This window comes from Panthera leo, chromosome A2 (assembly GCF_018350215.1).
Source record: "Panthera leo isolate Ple1 chromosome A2, P.leo_Ple1_pat1.1, whole genome shotgun sequence".
In the NCBI taxonomy this organism is placed as follows: Eukaryota; Metazoa; Chordata; class Mammalia; order Carnivora; family Felidae; genus Panthera; species Panthera leo.
In genome coordinates, this window is record NC_056680.1 from 8412141 (window position 1) to 8434926 (window position 22786).

Genomic DNA, 22786 nt, shown 5'->3' on the forward strand with positions numbered 1-22786 from the left:
TGTGGCCTTCTGTCAGACACCAGCAGTTGTCCCCAGTAGGCTTTGGTTTTGTTTTCTCTCCAGTTGGCACACACACGCACACGCACACACGCAAACACGCACACGCACACACGCACAATCTAGGGTGTCTCCTTCAACCATCCAAACTCTTTTGTCTTAGGTACCTCCCTTCAGTCAAAATCAAAGCAAGCCAGACTCCATCAAGCCAAGAAACCTACTTTTCTGTAGGTGAGAAGCCAGCGCTTTGCTTTACCGAATGACCACGAGCGAGCGCTCATGGGCCGAGCGGACAGAACCGGACAAGAGAGGACAGGACACCTATCAGCCAGGGATCTTACTCCCTGTCATGAGGCACTTAAACTTCTCAAGGCTCGGAACCCCTCCCCCCCCCGCCTTTTATTGTTGTTGTTGTTGTTCACAAAAGGAAGGAACTGGAAAGAAAACTATGTGGAGATTCTGAGGACAACACAGGCCATGAAGGAAACTGCGTGTGTCTGGCGAGCCCTATTTCCAGCAGGCTCTGTTCCAGGCAGCTCCGGAAAGCCTATAGGTTGTTGGGGGAAAAAAAAAAAACAACAACCCCCCCCCCCCCCCCCCCCCCCCCCCCCCCCCCCCCCCCCCGCCGCTGGCCCTTGTTTGGTTTTCGGCAAAGCCCTGTCTCTTTAAGTTTGCACTGGGAGCCCTCAGGGGGGCAGCCAACTTTTAATTGTGTGCACATGGGGTTTCTGGAGCTTGCCCTGTGTGCTGCCAGCAAGTACATGTCCTGTTTTGTCTTTTTGTCTTTTTTTTCCCCCTTTGCGGGGAGAAATTGTGGAGTCTGGGGAGGATGAGGACGGCCCGCTACCAGGGTTCTAAGCCCGGGGACTCAAACAGCTGCTCTGGGAACCGGATTCATTTCCTGAGTCCCCAGGTCTGAAGGATTTTCTAGGAAAATTAATATTTGCCAGGGCCTCCACGCGTGGAGGGGACGGATTTCTGGGTGATCTCTCGATGTCTCGGCTGCGGGGTCCTGAGCCGCCCCGCCGCCGCCCCCCCCCCCCCCCCCCACTTGACTGAGGGTGACACAGGCAGTGGCAGCGAGACAGCAGAACAAAAAGGACTGAGCTCCCTGCCCTGGGTGACAAGGACAGAATCTGTTTTGCGAAGAGACCAGAAGACAGTTCCCCCCACCCAAGAAAGCTGTCTGGGGAGGGCAGGGCGGGGGGAAGGGGGTAGTGGACAAAACACTATTATATACCAGACAATTAAATGTGGGGCGTGCGAGGGGGGCGTTAAGCCACTCCGGACGTGACCCGTGCGTAACAACATTCAGGATTAAAATGAAACTATGCGATTCCAGTGACTTTCAGATCTGGCAACAAGTAATACGATTCCCGCCCCCCCCCCCCCCCCCAATGATTCAAAAATACAGTATTTTTCCCTTTCGCCCTCCTCCGTCCGTAATTGTCAGTTGATTGTTCTCAACGTTCTTCATAAACCCACGCCCCGGCCTCGGCCGCTGGCGCCAATTTATGTAAGAATTTAGCTCCGGTCTGCACCGCGGCTGCTTTGAACTGGTGTACCAGGAAAAACCCGCTATAAAGCTGGAGTCATGTTGCTGTTGGGGGCTCCTCCTGGGAAGCAGAAGAAAATCCCACTTGCCTTTGTGACTCGGGCCTCGGTGGGTATGGGGGGGGTGCTGGCGAGGGAGAAGGGAGCAGACGAGGGAGGAGGGACGGTTCGCTCTGGGGCTGGCTGGCCCTCCCCCCGGGCCTCCCTCCCGGCTACTCTTCGGCAGAGGATGACGCAGGACTTTCGTCATCTGACATCGGGGCAAACTGAAACAAGAAGCAGAATTCCTTTTGTTTGGCATCGTTTCGGATGCCTACAAGGCGCCAACTTTGTTGGCTGGCCCTGTGGCTGAGATGAGCGGACAAGGGGAGACTTGGTCCCTTGGCCTCAAGGAGGTGACGTTCAGAGAAGCACACGAATGCAGAGGAGGATTTTCATCACAGATAAGGGGTGGAGGGGAATGAAAGTAGAGAGCAGGCAGGCAGGGACGGGGACTTGCAGGGCGCAGTGATGTGGAGCACTCCGGCACAGGAAACCGCAAATGCAAAGGCCCTGAGGCAGGAGCAGCGGCTACTGGCCAAGCAGACTGAGCAAAGAGGGAGAGGAAGGAGAGTGGGGCGTGGTGAGGGTAGTCACGCAGGGCTTGGTGGGCTTTGGGGATGACTTTGGCCTTTTCTCCAAGTAGGGTGACAGCCACAGAGGGCTGTACCCTCACTTGGGTGTTCACGGTGACCTCCGGCTGCTGTGGGGAGAACAGACTGGAGGTGGCAGTGAGGGCGGGAGCCGGGGCACCAGGGTGGAAGCCAGTGGCAGTGGTCCAGATGGATGGTGGTGGATGACTGGGGCTTGTCCCCCAGGGGTCCCTGGGAGCAGGACCGCACATCACCCAACAGGACATCGCCTGCTCCTATCATCCCCATCTTCCAGGTGAGGAAACTGAGGCCCAGAGCTCTTCCCCAGGTGACGCCCTGAGCGCCACAATGGAGTCCCAGGTGTCCTGACACCCTGGGGAATGAAGCTGGAAAAGCCTAGAGTCTCAGGGAGAATCTGGAAGTCACGTGGGAGACAGATGGCTGTTTGGGGGATCACTGCGCTCAACAGCCACCGTGCCACCCTCGAACCGGGCCCCAGACACGCCTCAGGGAGGCCAAGTGTGAGGCAGGAGTGAGGAGGAGGGAGCGGTGAGTGTCCCGCCCAAGGTCTGGAGTCAGAGGGACTCCAGGGCCTCCACCCCTTCTGATCTGTGAGACCTTGGGCCAGGGATGTAACCATGCTAAGCCTCAGCTTCCCCACCTGAAAAATGGAAATAATAACTACTTTATGCAGCAGAATCAGGCTATTGTGGAGGGTTCAAGAAATCATGCCTGAGAGGCATTCAGAGGACAGACCATCAGACTGGAGAGCTCGTCTCTTCCATCAGACACTCACGCTACACTAAGTATCAAAATTATCTTCCTGTTAGGCTTTCAGAGAGTGTGTTGCTAACAGGCATGATTTCTTAAAAACCCTGGCTCGTGTGGTCACATAAGGAAAATGCCAAGTTAGACCCCAATTGGGTTTCTTTACAGTGAGACATCTCAAGGCCTTTGATACACTGACACGCTTCAAATAAAAACCAAAGTCCTCACCGTGGCCCACAAGGTCCTGCGTGATCTCTGGTGTCCCCTCCCTGCTCTCCCCGCCTCCCACTGAGGCCCTCGATGCTCCTCAAACACACCAGGCATGCTCCCGCCTCAGGGCCTTTGCACGGGCTGTTCCATCTGCCTGGACAGCCACACGACTCGCTCCTTCACTTCCTCAATAGCTCCCCATCTCTCAATGCCCCTCTAACCTTGTTTTAGATTTCTCTCCGGCAGTTACCATCACCTGGCTCTGATAGGTCGTCTTGTGTATTGTGTATCTGACTACGACGCCTGCTCTGTGAGGGCAGAAATGGTTTCCTGTTTGGTTCAGGGCTATGACTGCCAGGGCCTAAAGCAGGATGTGTCATGCGATAGGTGCTCTGTATTTCTCGAATGAGTGAATGGGGATTAAGAGCATGCATTTGGCTCGAGACAGATCCAGGTTCGAATGCTGTTACTTGGTCTCCACTGTCCACACCTCATTTCCTCATGGGGGCACCAGGGAGGTTCACCAAGCAGATGACTCTTAAGTCCTTGGCACGGGCCCCATACAGCATCAGCCCTTTGTAACCGCTTGTGCCTTCCCAAAGCCCCCCACCGGCCACAGCGTCCAGGGGTTGGCACTTACCGAGCACTTGATGTTCATGCGGGAGTAGAGCATGGATGCAATTTCACTCTGCCCCGCGTCCAAGGCCACCATCAAAGCTGTGCTCCCATCCTGTAAAGATCCACTGCTATGATGAGGCCCCGAGCTGTGCTCCTGCCCTCCCTGGGGTGCCCCTGGGTGGGGACTCACGCGGTCAGTGAGCGAGATGTCGCAGCTGGGCACAGCCAGCAGGAGCCCCGTGATCTCCTTGTGGCCGTGCTCACAGGCGCACATCAGGGCCGTGGAACCGTCATCATCCTGGACGTTGACGTCTGCTTCACAGGCCAGCAGGGCTTTGACCACATCCACCCGCCCGTGGCTGACCGCCAGCATGAGGGCCGTCTGCCCCGCCTGGGTAGGGCAAGGAATAGGCTTAAGGACCATGTCATCCCGGGCACCCTTGCTCTGGAACCTTCCATGGTTCCCGAGTACTGTGATGTTAACAGGATCTCTACTTGCTGGCCTCCTTCTAGATCTCAAACAATCCCTCCCACCACCGGGCCTTTGCACTGGCCGGTCCCCTCCTCCTCCTGCTGTCTCCTTCTCATCCCTCACATCTCGGCTTAAATGTTTCCTCTCCTGGGAGATGCTATTTGCCTACCCATCCCAAACCCCAACTAAAGCAGGTTCCTAGCTCCTGGGTGTAAATATATGTAAAAATTTATTGAGCTAAGATGTCTATGCTTTTCTGTATGTCAGCTAAGCCTCAGTAAAAATCAAATCAATGTTGGGGTGCCTGGGTGGCTCAGTCAATGAAGCGCCCGACTCTGGCTCAGGTCGTCACCTCACGGTTTGTGAGTTCGAGCCCCGCGTTGGGCTCTGTGCTGACAGCTCGGAGCCTGGAGCCTGCTTCAGATTCTGTGTCTCCCTCTCTCTCTCTGCCCCTCCCCTGCCCGTGCTCTCTCTCTCTCTCAAAAACAAATAAACATTAAAAATTAAAATAAAAAATCCATGTTCATTAGCGGATGAGTAGAAAAAGAAACTGTGGTATACCCATACTAAAGAATATTAGCCTTAGGAAGAAACGGAGTACTGATGCGCACTGCCCCGTGATGAACCTTGGAAATATTATGCTCAGTGAAAGGAGCCAGACGCAAAAGAACACATACTATGCGATTCTATTTATGCAAAATATCCAGAATTGGTAAATCCGTAGAGATAGAAAGCAGACCGGTGGTTTCCAGGAGCAGGGGGAGGGAGATGGGAAGTGACAGCTCACGGTGCAGTGTTTCCTTTGGGGGATGATAAGAATGTTCCGGAAGTAGATAGAGGTGATGGTTGTACAACATTGCGAATGCACTAAACGCCACTGGATTGTGTATTTTAAAAGGGATAGTCTTCTTTTTTTAATGTTTATTTATTTTGGAGAGAGAGAGAGAGAGAGTGTGAGCAGGGGAGGGTCAGAGAGAGAGGGGGACACAGAATCTGAAGCAGGCTCCAGGCTCTGAGCCATCAGCACAGAGCCCGATGTGGGGCTCGAACTCACAAATCGCGAGATCGTGACCTGAGCCGAAGTCAGATGCTTCACTGACTGAGCCACCCAGGTGCGCCCCCCTCTTTTTTTTGAAGTAAACTCTACCCCCAACGTAGGGCTCAAACTCACGACCCCAAGATCAAGTCACATGCTCTGCCCACTGAGTCAGCCAGGCGCCCCTAAAAGGGATAACCTCGTGTGAATTCCACCTCGGGTAAAATAAGTAAACCACGGAAATTTTGTTTTTAAAGAAAAGCTAAATCAATAAAAAAGCAAGCAGGGTCTGCTGTCGTTCTGCCCCACGACAGCGCCCTGTTCCTCTCCTTACTGTATTCAGGCTGTTGCAAATCCCTCCCTTTCTTGCTGTCCCCATGGAGCCCTGGCTACTCCCTCTGCCCAGACACCGGTCCTCACTCCAGTCACCTCCATGCTCTCCCGACTTCTGCTCCCCAACATGCAGCCGAAGGGACGTTTTAAATCAGAAAGCCGGCCGTGCCACTGCTGTGGTTAAATGCCCCCGGTGGCTTTCTGCAGCCCCCGAGTCCAAATCCGCCCCAAGCCTCTGTGCTGCCTGGAACGCTCGCAGTTCCCAGAGCTCCAGGCTGGCTAGGGGGCTTCAGGAGGGCGGGCTCTGTGCCTGCCTGTCCACCATTTAGGTCCCCGGCGCCCAGCAGCCGCCCAATGAATTACCAAGCAGGATGTGGGATGGCGTCGCTTTAAGAAAGGTGGAGGATCCCTCCCACACACCCTGCCCCGTCTCTGCCGCAAGGCCCCGTATCAGAGGCAGCCTGGCAGGCAGGTCGTTAAGGATGGGGTTCTAGACCTAGATCTGGGTTCAAATCCCACCTCCTCTAGTCCGACCTTGAGGAAATGAGCGCTTCTCTGAGCCCCAGTGTCCTTGTCCTGTGGAGGGGGGATTCTCCCCCCTGGGCATGGAATGAGACCAAGTCTAGGCTTGGTGCACAACCAGGACTTAGTGAGAGGGAAGGGCCGCCTGGGTCTGCGGCACTGAGGGGTCTTAATACCTGGCTGGCTTTGGCATTGACATCTCCGAGCCGGAAGAGCTGCAACACGGTCTCGAGGTCATCCTGGGTCTTCAGAGTGGCCAGGGCAGTGAGCATGATGGGGCTGTAGCCAGCGCGGTTCTGCTTGTCCACCTGGCAGACACCTGGCAGGGGCGGGGGGAGTGACAAGGAGGACATGAGCCATCAGACCCCACTGATCCCGGCCAGGGATCAAAACCAGGGGCGGGTCCGTGAGACACAGGCAACACCCCCCCACCCCCCCACAGTCCAGCTGTGCCCCGATTCCTCCCTTTTTCCAGGCCGAGAGCCCCATCCCGCCCCACGGTCTCCCCCCTCCACCGTGCCACCCCATTAGATGAGGGACTTCTAGGAGGGGGACTGCGTCTCCTCCATCAGACGGGCTGGGTGGTGTCTCCTCTACCGGACAGGGAAGACAGCGTCTCCCCCATCAGACCGTGAGACCAGGGTAGCTGCCGGGGCCCCCCTTGCTCGCCCGGGGCCCCCTCGTCCTGCTCCACGGGCTCACCGCTGTCCAGCAGCTGCCGCACCACGGGGAAGTTGGCGTGGGACACGGAGTAGTGTAGAGCGGTGTTGCCATTGCCGTCGGCGATGTTGACCACGTAGTCCAGCAGCCGCGCCGACATGGCCCGGAAGGTGACCAGGTGGCGCCGCACCAGCTCAGGGTGGGCGTCGCTGCGGCAGGCCAGACGCAGCCACTCCTGTAGCACCGTGGTGTAGGCCACTTTCTGGACACGGGGGGCGGGGAGGAGAGGGGTCTGAGGGCGGCGGCGGCCCGCTCCCCACCGCCCCCAGACGGAGTCCCACGATGGGAGGGCGCACGTGGACACCCGCACCCGGACCCAGAGCCTGAAGGACAAGTGGGGACAACCCTCCCCAGGTGAGCCCCCTGGGCTAGAAAGCACGCGCCCCCAGCCGGGACAAGGACCCTAATGGGAAGTACGGACGCTCCGGTCCCAGATGTGCCCCCGAGGAGGGCGTGAGCGTCTCTATCCCGGGTACGTGGTCTTTAGAGGCAGGTACGGACACCCATAAAGAGAAATGCGGCAGCGCCTCCCTTCAAGCCCCCCAAAGAACAGGAACCAGAGGCCAGGAGTGCTAGCAGGGGACCGTCCTCGGCCCCTCCCCCGACCCTGGCCCCTCTTCAAGGCCCGTGACTCGAGTACCAACCCCCACAACCCCCCTAGCTCTCGACTTGGATTCTGGCGTCCCCTTGAAGCAGGTACCGGGAGACCATGCAGATGGGGAGAAGCTGGGGTGGGGGTGGAGGGGCCCCGGGACCCCATCGTACCAGCTCCCGCTCACTGAGGGCATTGGGGTTGTCCAGATACTTTTCCAGGGCCAGGCAGGCTGAGATGAGGTCGGGGCTTAGTTCCATCCTGCCAGGGACAGACAAGAGGGGAGTTTGTCTTGGGAGCACTCACCTCAGCCTCCTAGGTGACCCCAGACATGGGGAGCACGCAGATCCCAAGAGGAAGTCGACAAACAGGCTAAAGTTTATTCCAAGTGGGCAGTGGTGGATAGAAAATCCTCTCCCCAGGGCAGATTTTTCCCCAGTGGAGGGGGGGGGGAGAAAAAAGACACAAACAGGACAGGCAGGTGGCACATCTGTCCCAAAGAGAGTGGGGTGCTTTAGGACAAACTTTGCCTGTCGCTTAAATTCTAACCCCCAACAGCCCAAATGGCCCCTATCAGGCCCTTTATCAAAGCCTGCAGACCTTCAGATGACCGGGAGAAAATGCTTGTTCACTAATTCAGACTAAGGTGTGCATGACCGATGGGAGGTTCCCTCAGAAGGCACGAATGGTGAAATCTGAGGCAGAGGTCACCCACCTTGCCCTGAGTCCCCCCTCCTCCCCCAAGAAAACTGACCGGATCTCCTCCTCTGCATTCGCTCCTGACACCCCCTCCTCCACCAGCACATGCTGAGGCTCCCGAGACGGCTGGCACTCCTCCTGGCTGGTCTTGGCCACCGCTGTCCCCGAGGGCCTGAGCTGGGGGGCTTCGGCCACACTTGGAACCCTCTCCTCTGGTCCCGCGGCCTCGTTCTCTGTGCTCTCGTTGTCTGAGAAGTTCTCTGCTGTGCTGGAGTCCTCCGAGGAGGACTCGTATCTGCGAAGGAAGGATGGGCGGAGTGGGGGAGACATCACAGGACGGAACAGGACGTGGCAGGGGAGGGGCACAGGGCTCTGACTACTGGGCCGCTCTGGGCCTTGGTTTCCCCATCTGTTAAATGGGAATAGTGGCAGTAACAACCTCCCGGGGTCGCAGGGATGTGCCCTACAGCACCTGACCTGGTACACAGTGGGCACTCAACAGACACTAGCTCTGACTGTGATCGTGCTTGGGGTGGGTCAGGGAGAAACACTGCTTGTCACCTTCTACTCCTCGGTACCTCTTCCCCCTTTACCCCTTACACAAGGGCTTCAGACCCTCACCCCTGCAAACAGGACCCAGTTGTGCTACTTGCTGCCTCTGGACAGAGTCTAAACTTCTGGGCCTGGCATTAGAGGCCCCAAATCATCCCTGTCTCTACCACGTCCTATGTGTCTTGCTTTTTTTTTTTTAGTTTAATTTGAAAGAGAGATAGAGAGCAAGCAGGGGAGGGGGCCGAGAGAGAGGGAGACAGAATCCCAAGCAGGCTCTGTGCTGTTGGGGTAGGGCCCAACGGGGGGGGGGGGGGGGGGGGGGGGGGTCTCAAACTCATGAACCGTGAGATCGTGACCCGAGCCCAAGTCAAGAGTCGGATGCTTAGCAACGGAGCCACCCAGGCACCCCACCTCCTGCTTCTCAGGCACAGTCACTGCTTCCTCCCACCTCTGAGCCTTTATCCAGGGTGTGCCCACCCGCAAGAGTGCCTCCCACCCCACTCTTCACTTTGCTAGCACCCTCGGCCCCGCCTTCAGTGACTTCCCCGAGGACATCATACCGCTCTAAGGGTCCCCACCCCCTATCAGGGCTCCAACCGCACAGGTGTGGGAACTGCCCGAGGCCCCAGTGGATTGGGAGCACCATTGGGGCAGGATGCAGAGTCCAGCACTGGAGCAGCGTGGAGCAGCGTGGAGTAGCGTGGAGTAGCGTGGAGTAGCGTGGAGTAGCGTGGAGTAGCGTGGAGCAGCGGTTACAGCACAGGCTCGGAAGCCTGGCCACCGGGCAGACACGCGGTCGCTGTGTGAGCTCCAGCAAGGTATTCGGCCTCCGGGGACCTCAGGGTCCCAGCCGTCTATCCGCCGTGGTTAAAGGAGGGTAAGGGGCCTAGACCAGGGTGCGCTCTCGGACGAACAGGAGGGGAGGAGCTGAGGGAGGGCGGGGGTGTGGGGCGGGCGCTCCTCTCACCCGCCGTTGACCCCCACAAACTGCAGGCTCCTCCGGTGGGCTGGGGGGTCCGCGGGCTCCTCTTTGCGCTTCATGATGGACCGCACGCCAGCCGGGGGCTCGCCTGGGGGGACGGGCGGTGCCTTAAGAATCTCCCGCAGCCAGACCCTGTGCCCTGGGGCCTCCAGTGCCCTGTCCCCAGCGACGGCCACCGTCACTCACCTGCGCCCCCCGCCTCCGCGGACTCGCACGAGGCTGCCTGCCGGGCGGGCTCCGAGTCGGCAGCTTCGCGGGCGAGCGCTCCGCCTGCCTTCTTCTCAGGCTGTGCCAGGGACGAGGCCGCCACCCCTGGGGGCGACGAGGGTGACTCCGCAGGAGCCTGTGGGAGACCTGGAGGGGCAGGGAAAGAGGTGTCACTGAGGATAACAGGGGAATAACGGTGGCCTCCACGGGGTCACACGCCCCGTGGGCTAATGCCGGTGTTGCCTGGTCAAATCCTCCCAGTTCGGGAGATCCGGATCGTCAGAGATGAGGAAACTGAGGCACAGAGGGTTGCCTGAGGTCACCCAGGGAACAAGCGGCAGAATCTGACTCCGACACCGTCCTCTTGCCGGTGCTGGTAGCTGGTCAGGGACACAGAAGATGCTGTCACTCTGCAATCCTGGCTTGTGACCCCCCCCCCCCCCCCCCCCCCCCCCCCGCAGTCTTGGTAGGAACCCGAATCTCCCAGGAACAAGCTGTGTGACCTCAGGTAAGTCACTTAACCTCCCTGCGCCTTGGAAGAATGACATTTCCTCCACCATGGCGCCGTTGTGCAGACTGAAGACAGTAATTTGGGGCGAAGGGGTTTAGAACAACGCCTGTATAGTGCTCGAGGGTCATTTGTTAATCCAAGAGAGTTGTAAACACTATTTCGATAAGATTAAAAAAAAATTTCAATGTTTATTTATCGTTGAGAGAGAGAATTAGTGAGGGAGGAGCAGAGAGAGAGGGAGGCCCAGAATCCGAAGCAGCCTCCAGGCTCCGAGCTGCCAGCACAGAGCCCGATGCAGGGCTCGAACCCACAAACCACGAGATCGTGACCTGAGACGAAGTCGGGTGCTTAACAGACTCAGCCACCCAGGCGCCCTTTAAGTGTTTTATTTATTATTTATTTTCGAGAAAGACCAAGAGGGTGCGAGCAGGGGAGGGACAAAGAGGGAGGGAGAATCTCAAGTAGGCTCTGCACGGTCAGCACAGAACCCGATGTGGGGCTCGAACTCAGGAAACGGGGATCATGGTCTGAGCTGAAACTAAGAGTCAGATGCTTAACTAAGCCACTGGGGCGCCCCAAGATTTATTATCATTTTAATGAAAGCAAGGCTGTGTTATGGATGTCACAGCTCCTTTCTTCTGACCTTTAAGCAGGAAACAGACACTTCAACCATCAGGAAAAAGAAACAATACAGGTCATTAGAAAATAAAAATTAAAACCCCATCTAGACTGATTTTCAGTTCAGGAAGATTAAAATATTCTGGAAATGAGTGATGGAGACAGTTACATACCAGCGTGAGCGTGCTTAGGGCCACTGAACTGGACAGTTGGCTTATTTATTTATTTAAATGCTTATTTATTTATTTTGAGAGGGAGGGAGGCAGAGAGAGAGAAAAGGAGCAGGGGAGGGGCGGAAAAAGAATCCCAAGCAGGCGATCTCATGACCATGAGGTCACCACCTGAGCCAAAATCAAGAGTCTGACCCTTAACCGACTGAGCCACCCAGGTGCCCCTGAACCGGACACTTTAAAATGGGTAAGATGGTAAGTTTTATATTACACATATGTTATCACAATTAAAAAAAAAAAACCAAAACCCACCCAGGTTGGCCAGAGGACAAAGGTGACTCTGTGGGCCCTCAGTCCCAAGGGTGCCCAACTGCCCATCTGGGGGTGGGGGTGGCAGGGAGATCCAGGCCTGGGTCACCAGCCTAGAGCCAAGCAGGAAGAAAAGTGCCACTTTGGGGGTTCGAGGGTGGCTCGGTTGAGTGCCCGACTCCTGATTTCCGCTCAGGTCACAATCCCAGGGTTGTGGGATCAAGCCCCGAGTTGGGCTCCTCACTGAGCATGGAGGCTGCTTGCTTGGGATTCATTCTCTCTCTCTCTCTCTCTCTCTCTCTCTCTTCCTCTGCCCACTCCCCTGTGTGCACACACGCGCGTGCTCTCTCTCTCAAATAAAAAAATAATTAAAATATTAAATTACATTAAATTTAAAAAGTTTTTAATTTTTTTAATGTTTTATTTATTTTTGAGAAAAAAAGAGAGAGAGAGCATGAGCAGGGGAAGGGCAGAGACAGGGAGACACAGAATCCGAAGCAGGCTCCGAGGTGACAGCACAGAGCCCGACATGGGGCTCGAACTCACAAGCCGTGAGATCATGACCTGAGCCAAAGTCGATGCTTAACCGACTGAGCTACCCAGGCACCCCTAAAAATTTTTTAACAAAGTGCCACGCTGAGCATCCCCATCTCACAACCGGCTCAGGTCCCCCCAGGCCAGATGGCTTTCCTGTCACCACTTCCCCAGGTCGTCCCCTTGCTACCACAGGTCATTGGCTCTACAGACCAATTCCTTCTAATTCCCTTTAACAGCTAAAATTTTTTTGGACAGTAACTACCTCCTCAAGTCCCTAACACTCCACTGGATTTAAGAACAGAGAGTAAATAGTCAGCACAAGCAACATGGAGACCCGATGAGACACTCGGCCACAAACGTGTCTGATGGCACCCCAGCCCAGGGTGTGGCCAGGCCAGGCTGATTCCGGAGTCATGGCCTGAACCCCTGTGGGGAACCGAAGCGCACCTCTAGGTTTTTATGTGAATCTCCTGATTTCTTTTTTTAAGCTCTATCAACACATTCATATCAAACAAACAAACACACTACGTGGCGAAGCGGGATGGGTCAGGAGGCAGATGGGTCAGTTCCCAATGTCAATATCTGCCCCAAACTCAGGACTCCTCGTTTAAATACCAGGGAGGGTCGAAAGATCAGGGGAAACAACTTTCTGCTCAGTGAAATGAGCCAGTCACCAGAGCACAGATATTGTATGATTCCATTGATGTGAGGTCCTTAGAGGAGTCACGTTCACAGAGACAGGAAGTAGATGGGGGTGGGGGGGGCAGGGGCTGGGGGAGGGGGTGGGGAGTTAGCGTTCCACGGGGACAGAGTTTCAGTTTGGGAGGATGGAAAGGTTCTGGAGACGGGTGGCGTGGAGGGCTGCACAACAGTGTGAATGAGCTTAATGCCACTGAACTGGACGCTTAAAAATGGGTAAGATGGTAAGTTTCACGTTAAGTGCATTTTACCACAACGTTTTTCAAAGTGTTAAAAAAAAAAAAAAAGGGAAAAAGGAAATAGAGCAGCACCATAGCCCATCTTGCCCCAAGGAGAAAGCAGGTCCTGCTTCCAAAAGCTTGCCTGGCTCCTTCTCGCATGAGGAGTTCAAAGTCAGACGCTGCAATGCTAACGTAACAATAACAATAATAAAACTGATCATATTTATTATTGTTCTTCCACTAAGCAACGGGGCAAAATGATACCACAATTTATATGGAAGAACTGAAACCCATGACCAGCTAAGACAACTTTACAAAAAGGGGCAAAGACGGGGCACCTGGCTGAGGAGAGAGTAATACATTCCAAATGGCCAAACAGCCACAATGGCCCAAACAGCAGGCACTGCTGAGGGAAGAAATGGGCCAACGGAACAGAGGAGAGAAGGCCCTAGCTGCGGGAGCTGGGGTTAAATAAAAGGGGTTTCCGCAAATTAGCCGGGAAGGTGGCCTCTGTGGTGTGATGCTGGGAAAAAAGCAGCTTACTCGACCCAAGAAAAATCAAGCTGGATCCCTACCTCACACCTTAACACATGAACTCTGAAGGATCAATGTAGCTACAGGGAGAAGATATAACAATACCGGAGGCCTCAGAAGGAGAAAGATTCCTTTAAAAATTCCTCAAAGCACGCGGGGCACCTGGGTGGCTCCGTCGGTTAAACATCCCACTTCAGCTCAGGTCGCGATCCCATGGTTCATGAGTTCGAGCCCTGCGTCGGGCTCTGTACTGACAGCTCAGCCTGCTTCAGTTTCTGTGTCTCCCTCTCTCTCTGCCTCTCCCCGGCTGGCACTGTTTCTCTCTCAAAAATAAACAGTAAACTTTAAAAAAACTTTTTTAAAAATACAAAATATTAAAAAAAGAAAAATGTGACGGGTTTAATCCTTCATGAAGATTTCTATCAGATTAAAAAAAACACCACCGTAGACAAAGTTAAATGACAGAAGAATACACACTGTGGGAAGATATTCATAATGCCAAAAATGAGCAAGGGTCATCTTCTAGAACAAGAGTCAATAAACTTTTTCTGTGAGGGGCCAGACAATAAATATTCTCAGTTCCGTGGGCCATAAGGTCTCAATGGGGAAAGCGGCTCTGGACAGTATGTAAACGAATGGGTGTGTCTGTGTTCTGATACATTTGAATTTCATATAATTTTGCTCATGTCTATCTTCTTTTTATATTGTTCAACCATTTAAAAACATAAAAACCAGGGGCACCTGGGTGGCTCACTCGGTTAAGCATCCGACTCTTGATTTCGGCTCAGGTCGTGATCTCAAGGTTCGTGAGTTCAAGCCCCTCACCGGGCTCTGTGCTGACAGTGCGGAGCCTGCTTGGAATTCTCTCTCCCCCCTCTCTCTGCCCTTCCCCCACTGTGTGCATGTGTGCACGAGCACATGCTCTCTCTCTCAAAATAAATAAACATTAAAAATAAGTAAGTAAATAACAACATAAAAACCTTTCTTCGCTTGTGAGCCTATAAAAACAGGCAGCGGGCTGGATTTGGCCCAAAGGCCATAGTTTGCCAACCCCTATTCTGGAATATGCCGGGACCTTCTGAAAACTACCCAAGGAAAAGCGGACAAAGGCTACAAATAAGTGACTCACCAGAGGAATCTTATATTAAACATGTATGGTGATGCCCAATCTCACCAAAAATCAAGGAAATGCACATTAAAACAAGGAGATACCATTCTGCACCAGCGTCGATGTGCAAAAATTAGAGAAAATTCCATCTGGGGAAGTGGGCACCTCAGATCCAAGCGTGGCTGGTGAGAATGGACAGGGAGAGCTTTTCCAGAAAGGATCAGACAAACCTTGGAGTGAAGTTGTGAATTCCCTGTGATTCAGCAACCCCAGGGGCCCACCGAGGGGGTATCGGGTAAGAAAAGTGTCGCACACACCTCGGGCAGACGGCTGTGTGGTCATTCCAAGTGACAAACCAGGTTTATAAACATCAGGGGGGAGAGTTCAAAAATAGTGCACAGAGAGAAAAAAAAAATAAGAAACAGCAAGATTTTTTCTTCTGAAATCACAATACCATTTTAGGAAATTAAACATGCCCAGAGCATATTTTTCAAGGACACTGAAATGTCTAAATAAGCTTCTGGAAGGTGGATTGCAAGGAATGATATTTAATGGGCTGGGGTGTGTGTGTGTGAATGGCATAGGGCAGCAGTTGGCGAACTACGGACTGTGGGCACGATTTTTGCATTTTTAAATGGAAAAACAAAGAAGAATGCTATTTGGGACATGTGAAAATTACACGAAACTGAATATCCTACGACCATGCTTGTTCCTTTATATATTGTCCACGCTTACATGCTTACAAAGGCAGAACGGGGGCACTAAACTCATCAAAATGTATACATTTAAATATGCAACATTTTTTTTTTGTATATTAAGCACATTTCAATAAAGCTTAAAAAAAAAAGAAAGAAAAGAGCAGAATTGAGTCATTGCAACAAAGATCATGTAGCCCATAGAGCCGAAGCTATTTATCTGCCCTCAGCACCGAGGGTGGAAGAAGGTGGAAAAAACATCAAGTAACACAAGAGAGCTGGCATGCACAGACCAGCGGAGATGGTCGCTGTGAGCTGAAAAATTACATTGACTCAGTTTGGGCCTCTTTAAGGCCACAAGACATTTTTAAAAATTTAAATCACTCACCCACCCAGTGTGGGAAGGGAGTGAGGCCACAGGGGAATAAAGCAATTTGGCAACAGACATCACGGTCCTCAAAAATGCTCTTCTGGAAACCTGTCCTGAGAAAACAGAAGACGAAAGGGGTTTCCGCAAAAGGACATCTTTGTGGCATCAATGACAGTAGAGACTGATGTGGCTGTTAAATAAATACTGCATCCCAGGACTTTTTTTTTTTTTTTTTTTTTGGAGAGAGAGAGATTGAGAGAGCGAGAGCGAGCAGGGGAGAGGCAGAGACAGACAGACACACACACACACACACACACACACACACACACACAGAAACCAAAGCAGACTCCAGGCTCTTTGCTGTCAGCACAAAGCTGACACAGGGCTCGAACTCACAAACCGTGAGATCATGACCTGAGCTGAAGTCGGATGAGCCACCCAGGTGCCCTAGGCCAGGAATTTTTAATAACAGGAAGCAATACCCTGGGATAATGTTAAATCAAAGAAACCAAGGGCGGAGTTTAAAACCTGGCTTCCTGAACAGTGGGCAGCCACCCCGTGCCTCAGTTTTCCCCATCTGTAAAATGGGGATTAAAAACACCACCCACCTCATATGGGTGTGCTGGGGACACAGATGAATTAAAATATGAAGAATGTCAAAAAACGCCCTGGCCCATAGGAAGGCTACCTAAAGGCTCTTAAAAATCAAATAATGCAGGGCGCCTGCGTGGCTCAGTTGGTTGTGTCCAACTTCGGCTCAGGTCACCATCTCATGGTTCGTGGGTTCGAGCCCTGTGTCAGGCTCTGTGAAGATCCTGCTTGGGATTCTCTCTCTTGCCTTTCCCCTGCTCTTTCTCTCTCTCAAAAATAAAACAAAAATTAAAAAATAATAAAAATAAAATAATGCGAGACAACAAATTCTATCAGCTCCCTGTTGCCAGACCTAAAAAAAAAAAAAAAAAACCAAAAAAAAAAAACCATATTATCTTCTGCATGAAAAAATTCGGAAGGAACGAAGCAGAAGTGCTAACAACAGCTGGGTCTGGGCGGTGGTGGGTTTATGGGGGTTTTGTTTAGTGTGCCAGATTTTTCTGGACTTTCCCAACTTTCCACAAAGAATATGAATTGCTGTCGCAGGGGTAGGTTTCCAACAAACGCAAAGGAAATTTCAAGGCCTCGGAGACCCCACGCACACACATGCCCTCCTGCCCCTTCTCCCACCGATCTCTCTGGAAGGTGGGGGGGATGGGACTTTGTGAGGTCTCCAGGCCTCTGCCTGCACCACCCACTCTTGCCAGCCTGAGGGGAAGGCAGCTTCTCACCCTCCCCACCCTTCCGCCCCAGGGAGGGAATTCTAGATGGCGGAGAATTTGGGCTCCTCCCTACCTCCTCCCCCAGGGAGTCCTCCCAGACCTACCCATCAAGCTGGCGGACCTAAACACGTGGTCCAAACACTTGTCAAGTCCTGTACTATCTAATTGCATTTTTCATATTGCTCCTCCCCAGTCTACAAGTTCTACTGGGCCCCCCTCTGATGCTTAGGGACCTCTGGACCGCCCATCTCCAGCCTCATCCTACTCCAACATGTTCAAGATCTTTTTAATGTTGTTGTTGTTGTTTTTTTAACATTCATTTATTTTTGAGAGAGAGGGAGCCAGAGTGCAAGCAGAGGGGGGGCGGGCAGAGAGAGAGACACACACACACACAGAATCCCAAGCAGGCTCCAGGCTCCGAGCTGTCAGCACAGAGCCTGATGTGGGGCTCGAACTCATGAACCGTGGGTGAGATCATGACCTGAACCGAAGTCGGACGCTTCCCCGACTGAGCCACCCAGCCAGCCCCCGGCTTGTTCAATATCTTGATGTCCTCAGGCCCCTCCTCGCCTCAGGACCTTAGCGCCTGCTGGGAACACTCTTCTTCCCACCCCGGTGCCACGTGGCTGATCCTTCTCGTTCACATCTTGGTTCGAAGGGCCAACAGCTAAGCCTTGAGCACCTACTATGTACTTGGTGCCACACGGTGATAGGAACTCACACATATAAACCTCACACGGATCTGGTGACACTGGGTTGTCAGGACCCCAGATTTGCACATGAGGCACAGACAGGTCAAATAACTTGCTCCAGGGCACAGAGCTAGGGGGCAGGGAAATCAGAATGGGAACCGAGATCACCACCCCATCTAACTGCTGCCTACCCCAGGCCCGTCTTATTTGCTTCTAACACGTATTCCCTGAAACGGTATTTCACTTTTTTATCACGGGGCTTCACTTGTTTATCGTAGGGGTTCTGTCTGTCTGGTTCACTGCTGCATCCCCGGTGCCTGGAAGAGTCTGGCACAAAGCAAGCATTCAATAAAAGTCTGCTAGAGGAGAAGACGTTGAAATGAACCGGCACACTCCAGTTCTGCCCAAGCAAAGCAGAGACGGGGCTGGCTGCGGCAAGGAGTTAAGTGAGACACAAGGAAGGACTTTTGGGGGCAGCCGCCCGCATAGAGTGGGAACATCACTACGTCTGTGTGTCCTGCAGGCAAGAAGCCCCACGGCTGCCCAAGGTGGCACGTCTGGAATGGAGGTTGCCTCCCAGAAATCCCAAGGCTGAGCCGGGCAGGGCCTTTGGCTGGGGGCCAGAATCAAAGCGCTGGGTGTTTGTGATGGACGCAGAACAGAGAAGTGGTGTCCAGAGCTGGCCAGGAACAACATGGAAAAGCAAGAAAACACAGCTGGGTCCCCACCCTCCAGTTTGCGCCCTCGGGTCCCTCCACGGGGCTCTGACATTCGAGGCTGGGTTGGGGACCTGAGCGGCACCTTCGAGCCCTGCTGTAGGTTCCGGCTGACCTTGGTTTAGGTCTTGGCTCAGCCACTGCCTAGCTGTGTGACACCGGGCAAGTATAGCTTTTTCCCGAGCCTCAGTTTCCCCGGCTATACACAGAATTGGCCTGAAAATTATAAACAAGCGTTGATTGAGTGTTCACTGCGTGCATCAATTCGCAAGAGTCCCTAGAGGTAGGGGACTAGCGTTATGTCACTTTACAGATAAGGAAGCTGAGGCCTCCAGAGGTGAAGTCCCTCACCCAGGGCTACATCAAGAAGTAGAACTTGAACCCAGGTTGCTTGGGATATTAAAGCCCACATTCCATGAATGAAACGCTTACCATAGCACCTGGCATCAGGCTAGCGTTTGATACAGAACAGCTGTCATGATTATGAATCATTCCGACAGCTTCCGCCAGAAACCTAAGGGTGGCAGCGATGGGGCAGCTGCCATTTTGCACAACCCACATCCCCATTCCTGGCATGAGGACTCAGCACTTTCTCCAGGGGACATCCCTTTTGCTCCCTCAGAGGCCGCAGGACTTGGGTGGGGCTCCTCTACCCCCAGCATCTGGGGCTGGGCAGTGAAGGACACAGCGACTGGCACAGCGATGGGCACATGACTGCTGCCAGTCCCTGAGGGGTACCCTTGGGATTTTTTATTAGCACTATTCAGACTGAGAGGTTCCCCTTCCACTGAGATGAAAGGACAGATGCCTGGAGTCGTGGGGCCACCTGCACTCTGCTAAGAAAGAAGGCCCCAAAGTGCACGGAAGAAGAGAGTCAGAGATTCTGGATGATATTTGAGCACCTAGATCCAGCTATGCCTGAAGCTGTCACTAAGTTACACAAACAGTACATTTCCTTTTCATTGCTTAAACTGGTCTGAAGTTGGTTTCTGCCCTTTACCGAATAAATTGGGAGAGCTTTTGGGCCCAGCAAACCAACAGCCTTGGGGACCCTCCCTCAAGTACCTCCTGTCGTCCGGATACTTACAACGTCCTAGCCAGGAACACACGCACTTAACAGATACCCAATTTCTCTGCATGGTTCCCCACAGCACAGAGTCGGCAGCACAACTGTCCCGTTTTTTTTCCAGAGGACGAGACAGAGGCTCTGAGAGCCGGAGTGGTTGGTCTGATGGAAGGCCAGGGCCGGGCCTGGACCCTGGCCTTCACAGGAACAAAGAAGGCCTCTCCGCCATCCTCCCCTGTCTGCCGTGGCTCACCTGCTGGGTCACTGCAGCCGCGCTCCGTGATGCTGATCTTCTTCACCAGGTGAACGTTGCCGGCGGGCGCAGCAGACGTTGGGAACGCGGTCTCTACCAGCTCGTGGCTACGGAACACGGCAGGGCTCTCCACCCCTCCAGACGGTGCCAGGGACCGCAGCCCTGTTCCATAGGGCTCCAGACTCTGGGCCCGCTGGGCGGGGGTTCCGGCAGCCGTGCTGGCCACCACCTCCACCTCCCGCGGCCCCTCTACCACCCGGACAGTGTCCACTCGGATCGGGCTGTCCGGTGGTGGCCTGGCCTGGGGCTGGGGGTCCGCGTGGCGGGCCTGAGCCGCCTGCAGCTCCTGCAGCGCTTTCTTGAGCTGGGTCTCCAGCACCGTGACCTTAGCGGCGAGGGCCGCCTCGCCGTCAGGCACACCCAAGTCCCGCTCTCGGACCCAGGTGCCCACGCTCCTGGTCTCGAGCGTCACTGGATCTTCGGGGGGCTCTGGGAGGTCCAGGCAGAGCTCGCTGCGGCCCCGGGCCCCCGTGGGATGGCCCAGGAATTTCTGGCTCTTGAGCTGCACCGTGAGCTGCCGTTTCTCCTCCTGCAGCACGGATAGCTTCACCTGGAGCACGGGGATCAGCTTCACCTGCTCCTCCAGCTGCCGCAGCTTCCGCAGGGCACCCGCCATCTGTTCCCGCACGTGGGCCAGGTGCCCGGCGCTAGGAGGCACGGGTGTGGACAGTCCTGAGCTCCGTGGCGTCGGGGGTGGCAGCCCCACGCCCACCAATGAGCTGGTGGAGCCTGCTGCGCTGGGGGTCAGGGAGCCCAGGCCGGTGGGCGCAGCTGCCTGGTCCTCCAGGCGGCGTCGGGCATCCAGCAGCGTGCGCTCCACGCGCGGGTTGAAGCCGGCGCGGGTCTCTAGGGCACCGTACTGCGGGTAGAAGCCGCGGCCGCAGTAGGAATAGGCCGAGTGGCGGCTGTCCCCGCTGGCATTAGAGCACAGAGACTCGGTGGAGGTCCACCAGGAGCCAGGACCTCGGGGCAGGGAGCTGAGGCGGGGCCGGCGCTGCACGGCCACGCGCCGAAGCGTGTGGCCTTTCTCGATGTCATCCACATACTTGAGAAAGTCCAGGTCGAGGCGGTAGCCATAGGGCGTCTCCACAGAGTACGGTGGGTCAGGCTCCCTGGCAGGGAAGGCGGGTGGGGAGGCTGGCCCAGGGGTCCCTGGGGTGTGAAGAAAGACCAGGGACTCTGAACACCGCTGTCCCCTCCTCAGGGGGGAGACTCATGTCCCCAGGAGAGTCCAGGTTTATTTGCCCTAGGGACAGGAGCCCACTGGGTGCTTAATAATGACTCCAGTCTCAGGGCAAGGCCCTGTCACTCTCTCCGAAACCTGCAGGGTAGGGCTGTGCCTACTCCCTCCACCCCCCCTCCCCCACAGGGACCCATCTCCCTACTCACACCAGCCCCCTTCCCTGAAAGTCTGTCCCCTCCCCATCAGACCCTCCAGGGTAGAGCCAAACGGTCCTTATTCAGGCCCTTGGGGCAGGGCTGTGTTTTACCCTCAACCACTCCACCCCCACCACCTCCTGCAAGGTTGGGCCTCATCATCTCCCAGACCCCAGGGCAGGGCCCTCTCTTCCTGAGCCCCCTGACCTGGGAAGGGAGCTGGCACGTGCAGGACTTGGGCCATCCTCTGGTCTGCAGAAGCTCCTCAAGAGTCACTTGGGGTCTGTGACTCAGATCACCTGCAGCTTGGGCTGAGGCTTACCTGGGAGGAGGGGTATTGGAGCTTGGAGTCAGGAGGAGTCTGCAGGGGGAGGGGGGGAGGGGGCCACCCCCCCCTCCACAGCTGCCCCCCTCCCAACACTCCCTCTTCCCCAAGTCCCGGACCCTCTCCTAGGAACACACCCGGCCTGGCTGTGGAAAGGGGTGGGGGGCCCCCACGGCCTGGAACAAAGAAACCAAACCTCACAGCCTGCCTGCACATCTGTCCAGCCCCTGGACAGGCTCCAGCTGTTCCCACAGCCCCGCCTCCACAAGGCCCTGGGCCGGGGGGCCCCAAGCCCGACAGGCCCCACCCTTCCTGCACCCCTCCTCTCAGTCCAGGCCAGAAGCTGGCTACAGGGACAGATAGGGGCTGAGATGGGCAGGGGGTTGGGGGACAGGCTTCCTGAGTGCAGGAAAGCCCTCCTGCAAGAATCCAACGACACAGAGACACAGGGGCAGAGGAGAGACGAAGCCGAGGGTAGGGGACCCCAAAGGAGAGCTGGGTCAGGCCAGCCAGGGTAGGGGGGCAGGGAAAGTTAGGGGGAGGCAGTGAGGAGCAAAGCCTTTCCTCTTTATGGAAACAATTTTCTCTAAAAATAAACAGTTTCGCTGCCGGGCTACACGAGAACTTCCTGCCCCCCCAGGATGCGTCCGGCTCAGGGGCGCAGCAGGGATAGAGGGCCGGGTGGTGTCCAGGGAAGTCATGGGGGTTGTGGGGGGGGGGGGCGGGGAGGAAGTAAGACAGGGCGCCTGGAGGCTGCAAAAGGGAGGGACAATCAGAGCCTCTCACTAACTCCCCCCTCAGCCCTGGAGGCCGGCCAGGGCCCTCTTGTCCCCAACACTCAGCCTGAGCTTGGCCAGTCCTTTCTGCCGTCTGACCTCCAGCCACCCTGCTCCAGAGGCCCCAGCCCATCCTACCACCAGGCAGGACACTTTCTGGCCTGTGGGTGCCAGGGCGGTGGGTACCTGGGAGGATGGGCCAGGTGGGGCACTTGCCGGGCATGAAGGCGGGGCTGGGGCTCCGGGGCAGCCGGGCTTGTTCTTGTCTTACACCCTGCTCGTCCCTTGCTTAGTGTCTTGCTTAGTCTCTCCACGCTTCTCTGCCTCTCTCCACGTTCTGTCTCTCTGTGCCTCGCTCCACTTCTCTCTCCGTCTTTCTTCACGTCTTTGTCTTTCAACACCTGGAACACAGTCACCAATTGTATGAAATCTGGGTTTTCACCTGCTTGGAGGCTCACCCCCTACGCACCTGGGAGGTGATCAAAACTCTTTTCTGGACACCTGAGAGAGACTGGTGGCAGGAAGCAGGACTGGAATAGCCT

At 55.1% G+C, this 22786-nt stretch overlaps 1 protein-coding gene across 3 annotated transcripts; it reads right to left on the bottom strand.

Annotated features, from left to right (window-relative positions):
* Positions 1-625: 625 nt before the first annotated feature.
* On the bottom strand, positions 626-22641 carry KANK2 (KN motif and ankyrin repeat domains 2). 3 transcript variants are annotated; one of them, XM_042928466.1, is made up of 13 exons: positions 22431-22641; positions 21351-21465; positions 19707-20918; positions 9874-10041; positions 9673-9775; positions 8209-8448; positions 7628-7715; positions 6845-7064; positions 6319-6461; positions 3970-4170; positions 3802-3891; positions 3383-3469; positions 1757-1817 (listed from the first exon to the last, which is right to left on the bottom strand). In XM_042928466.1, exons 2-12 carry the CDS (start codon positions 21385-21387, stop codon positions 3389-3391), a joined length of 2583 nt encoding a protein of 860 aa, XP_042784400.1. In that variant the 5' UTR covers positions 21388-21465; positions 22431-22641; the 3' UTR covers positions 1757-1817; positions 3383-3388. The 3 variants fall into 3 exon arrangements, with proteins under 3 accessions (XP_042784402.1, XP_042784401.1, XP_042784400.1); XM_042928468.1 differs by lacking the exons at positions 1757-1817; positions 3383-3469 and adding an exon at positions 626-1613; XM_042928467.1 differs by lacking the exon at positions 3383-3469 and having other exon boundaries at positions 626-1817.
* Positions 22642-22786: the final 145 nt, after the last annotated feature.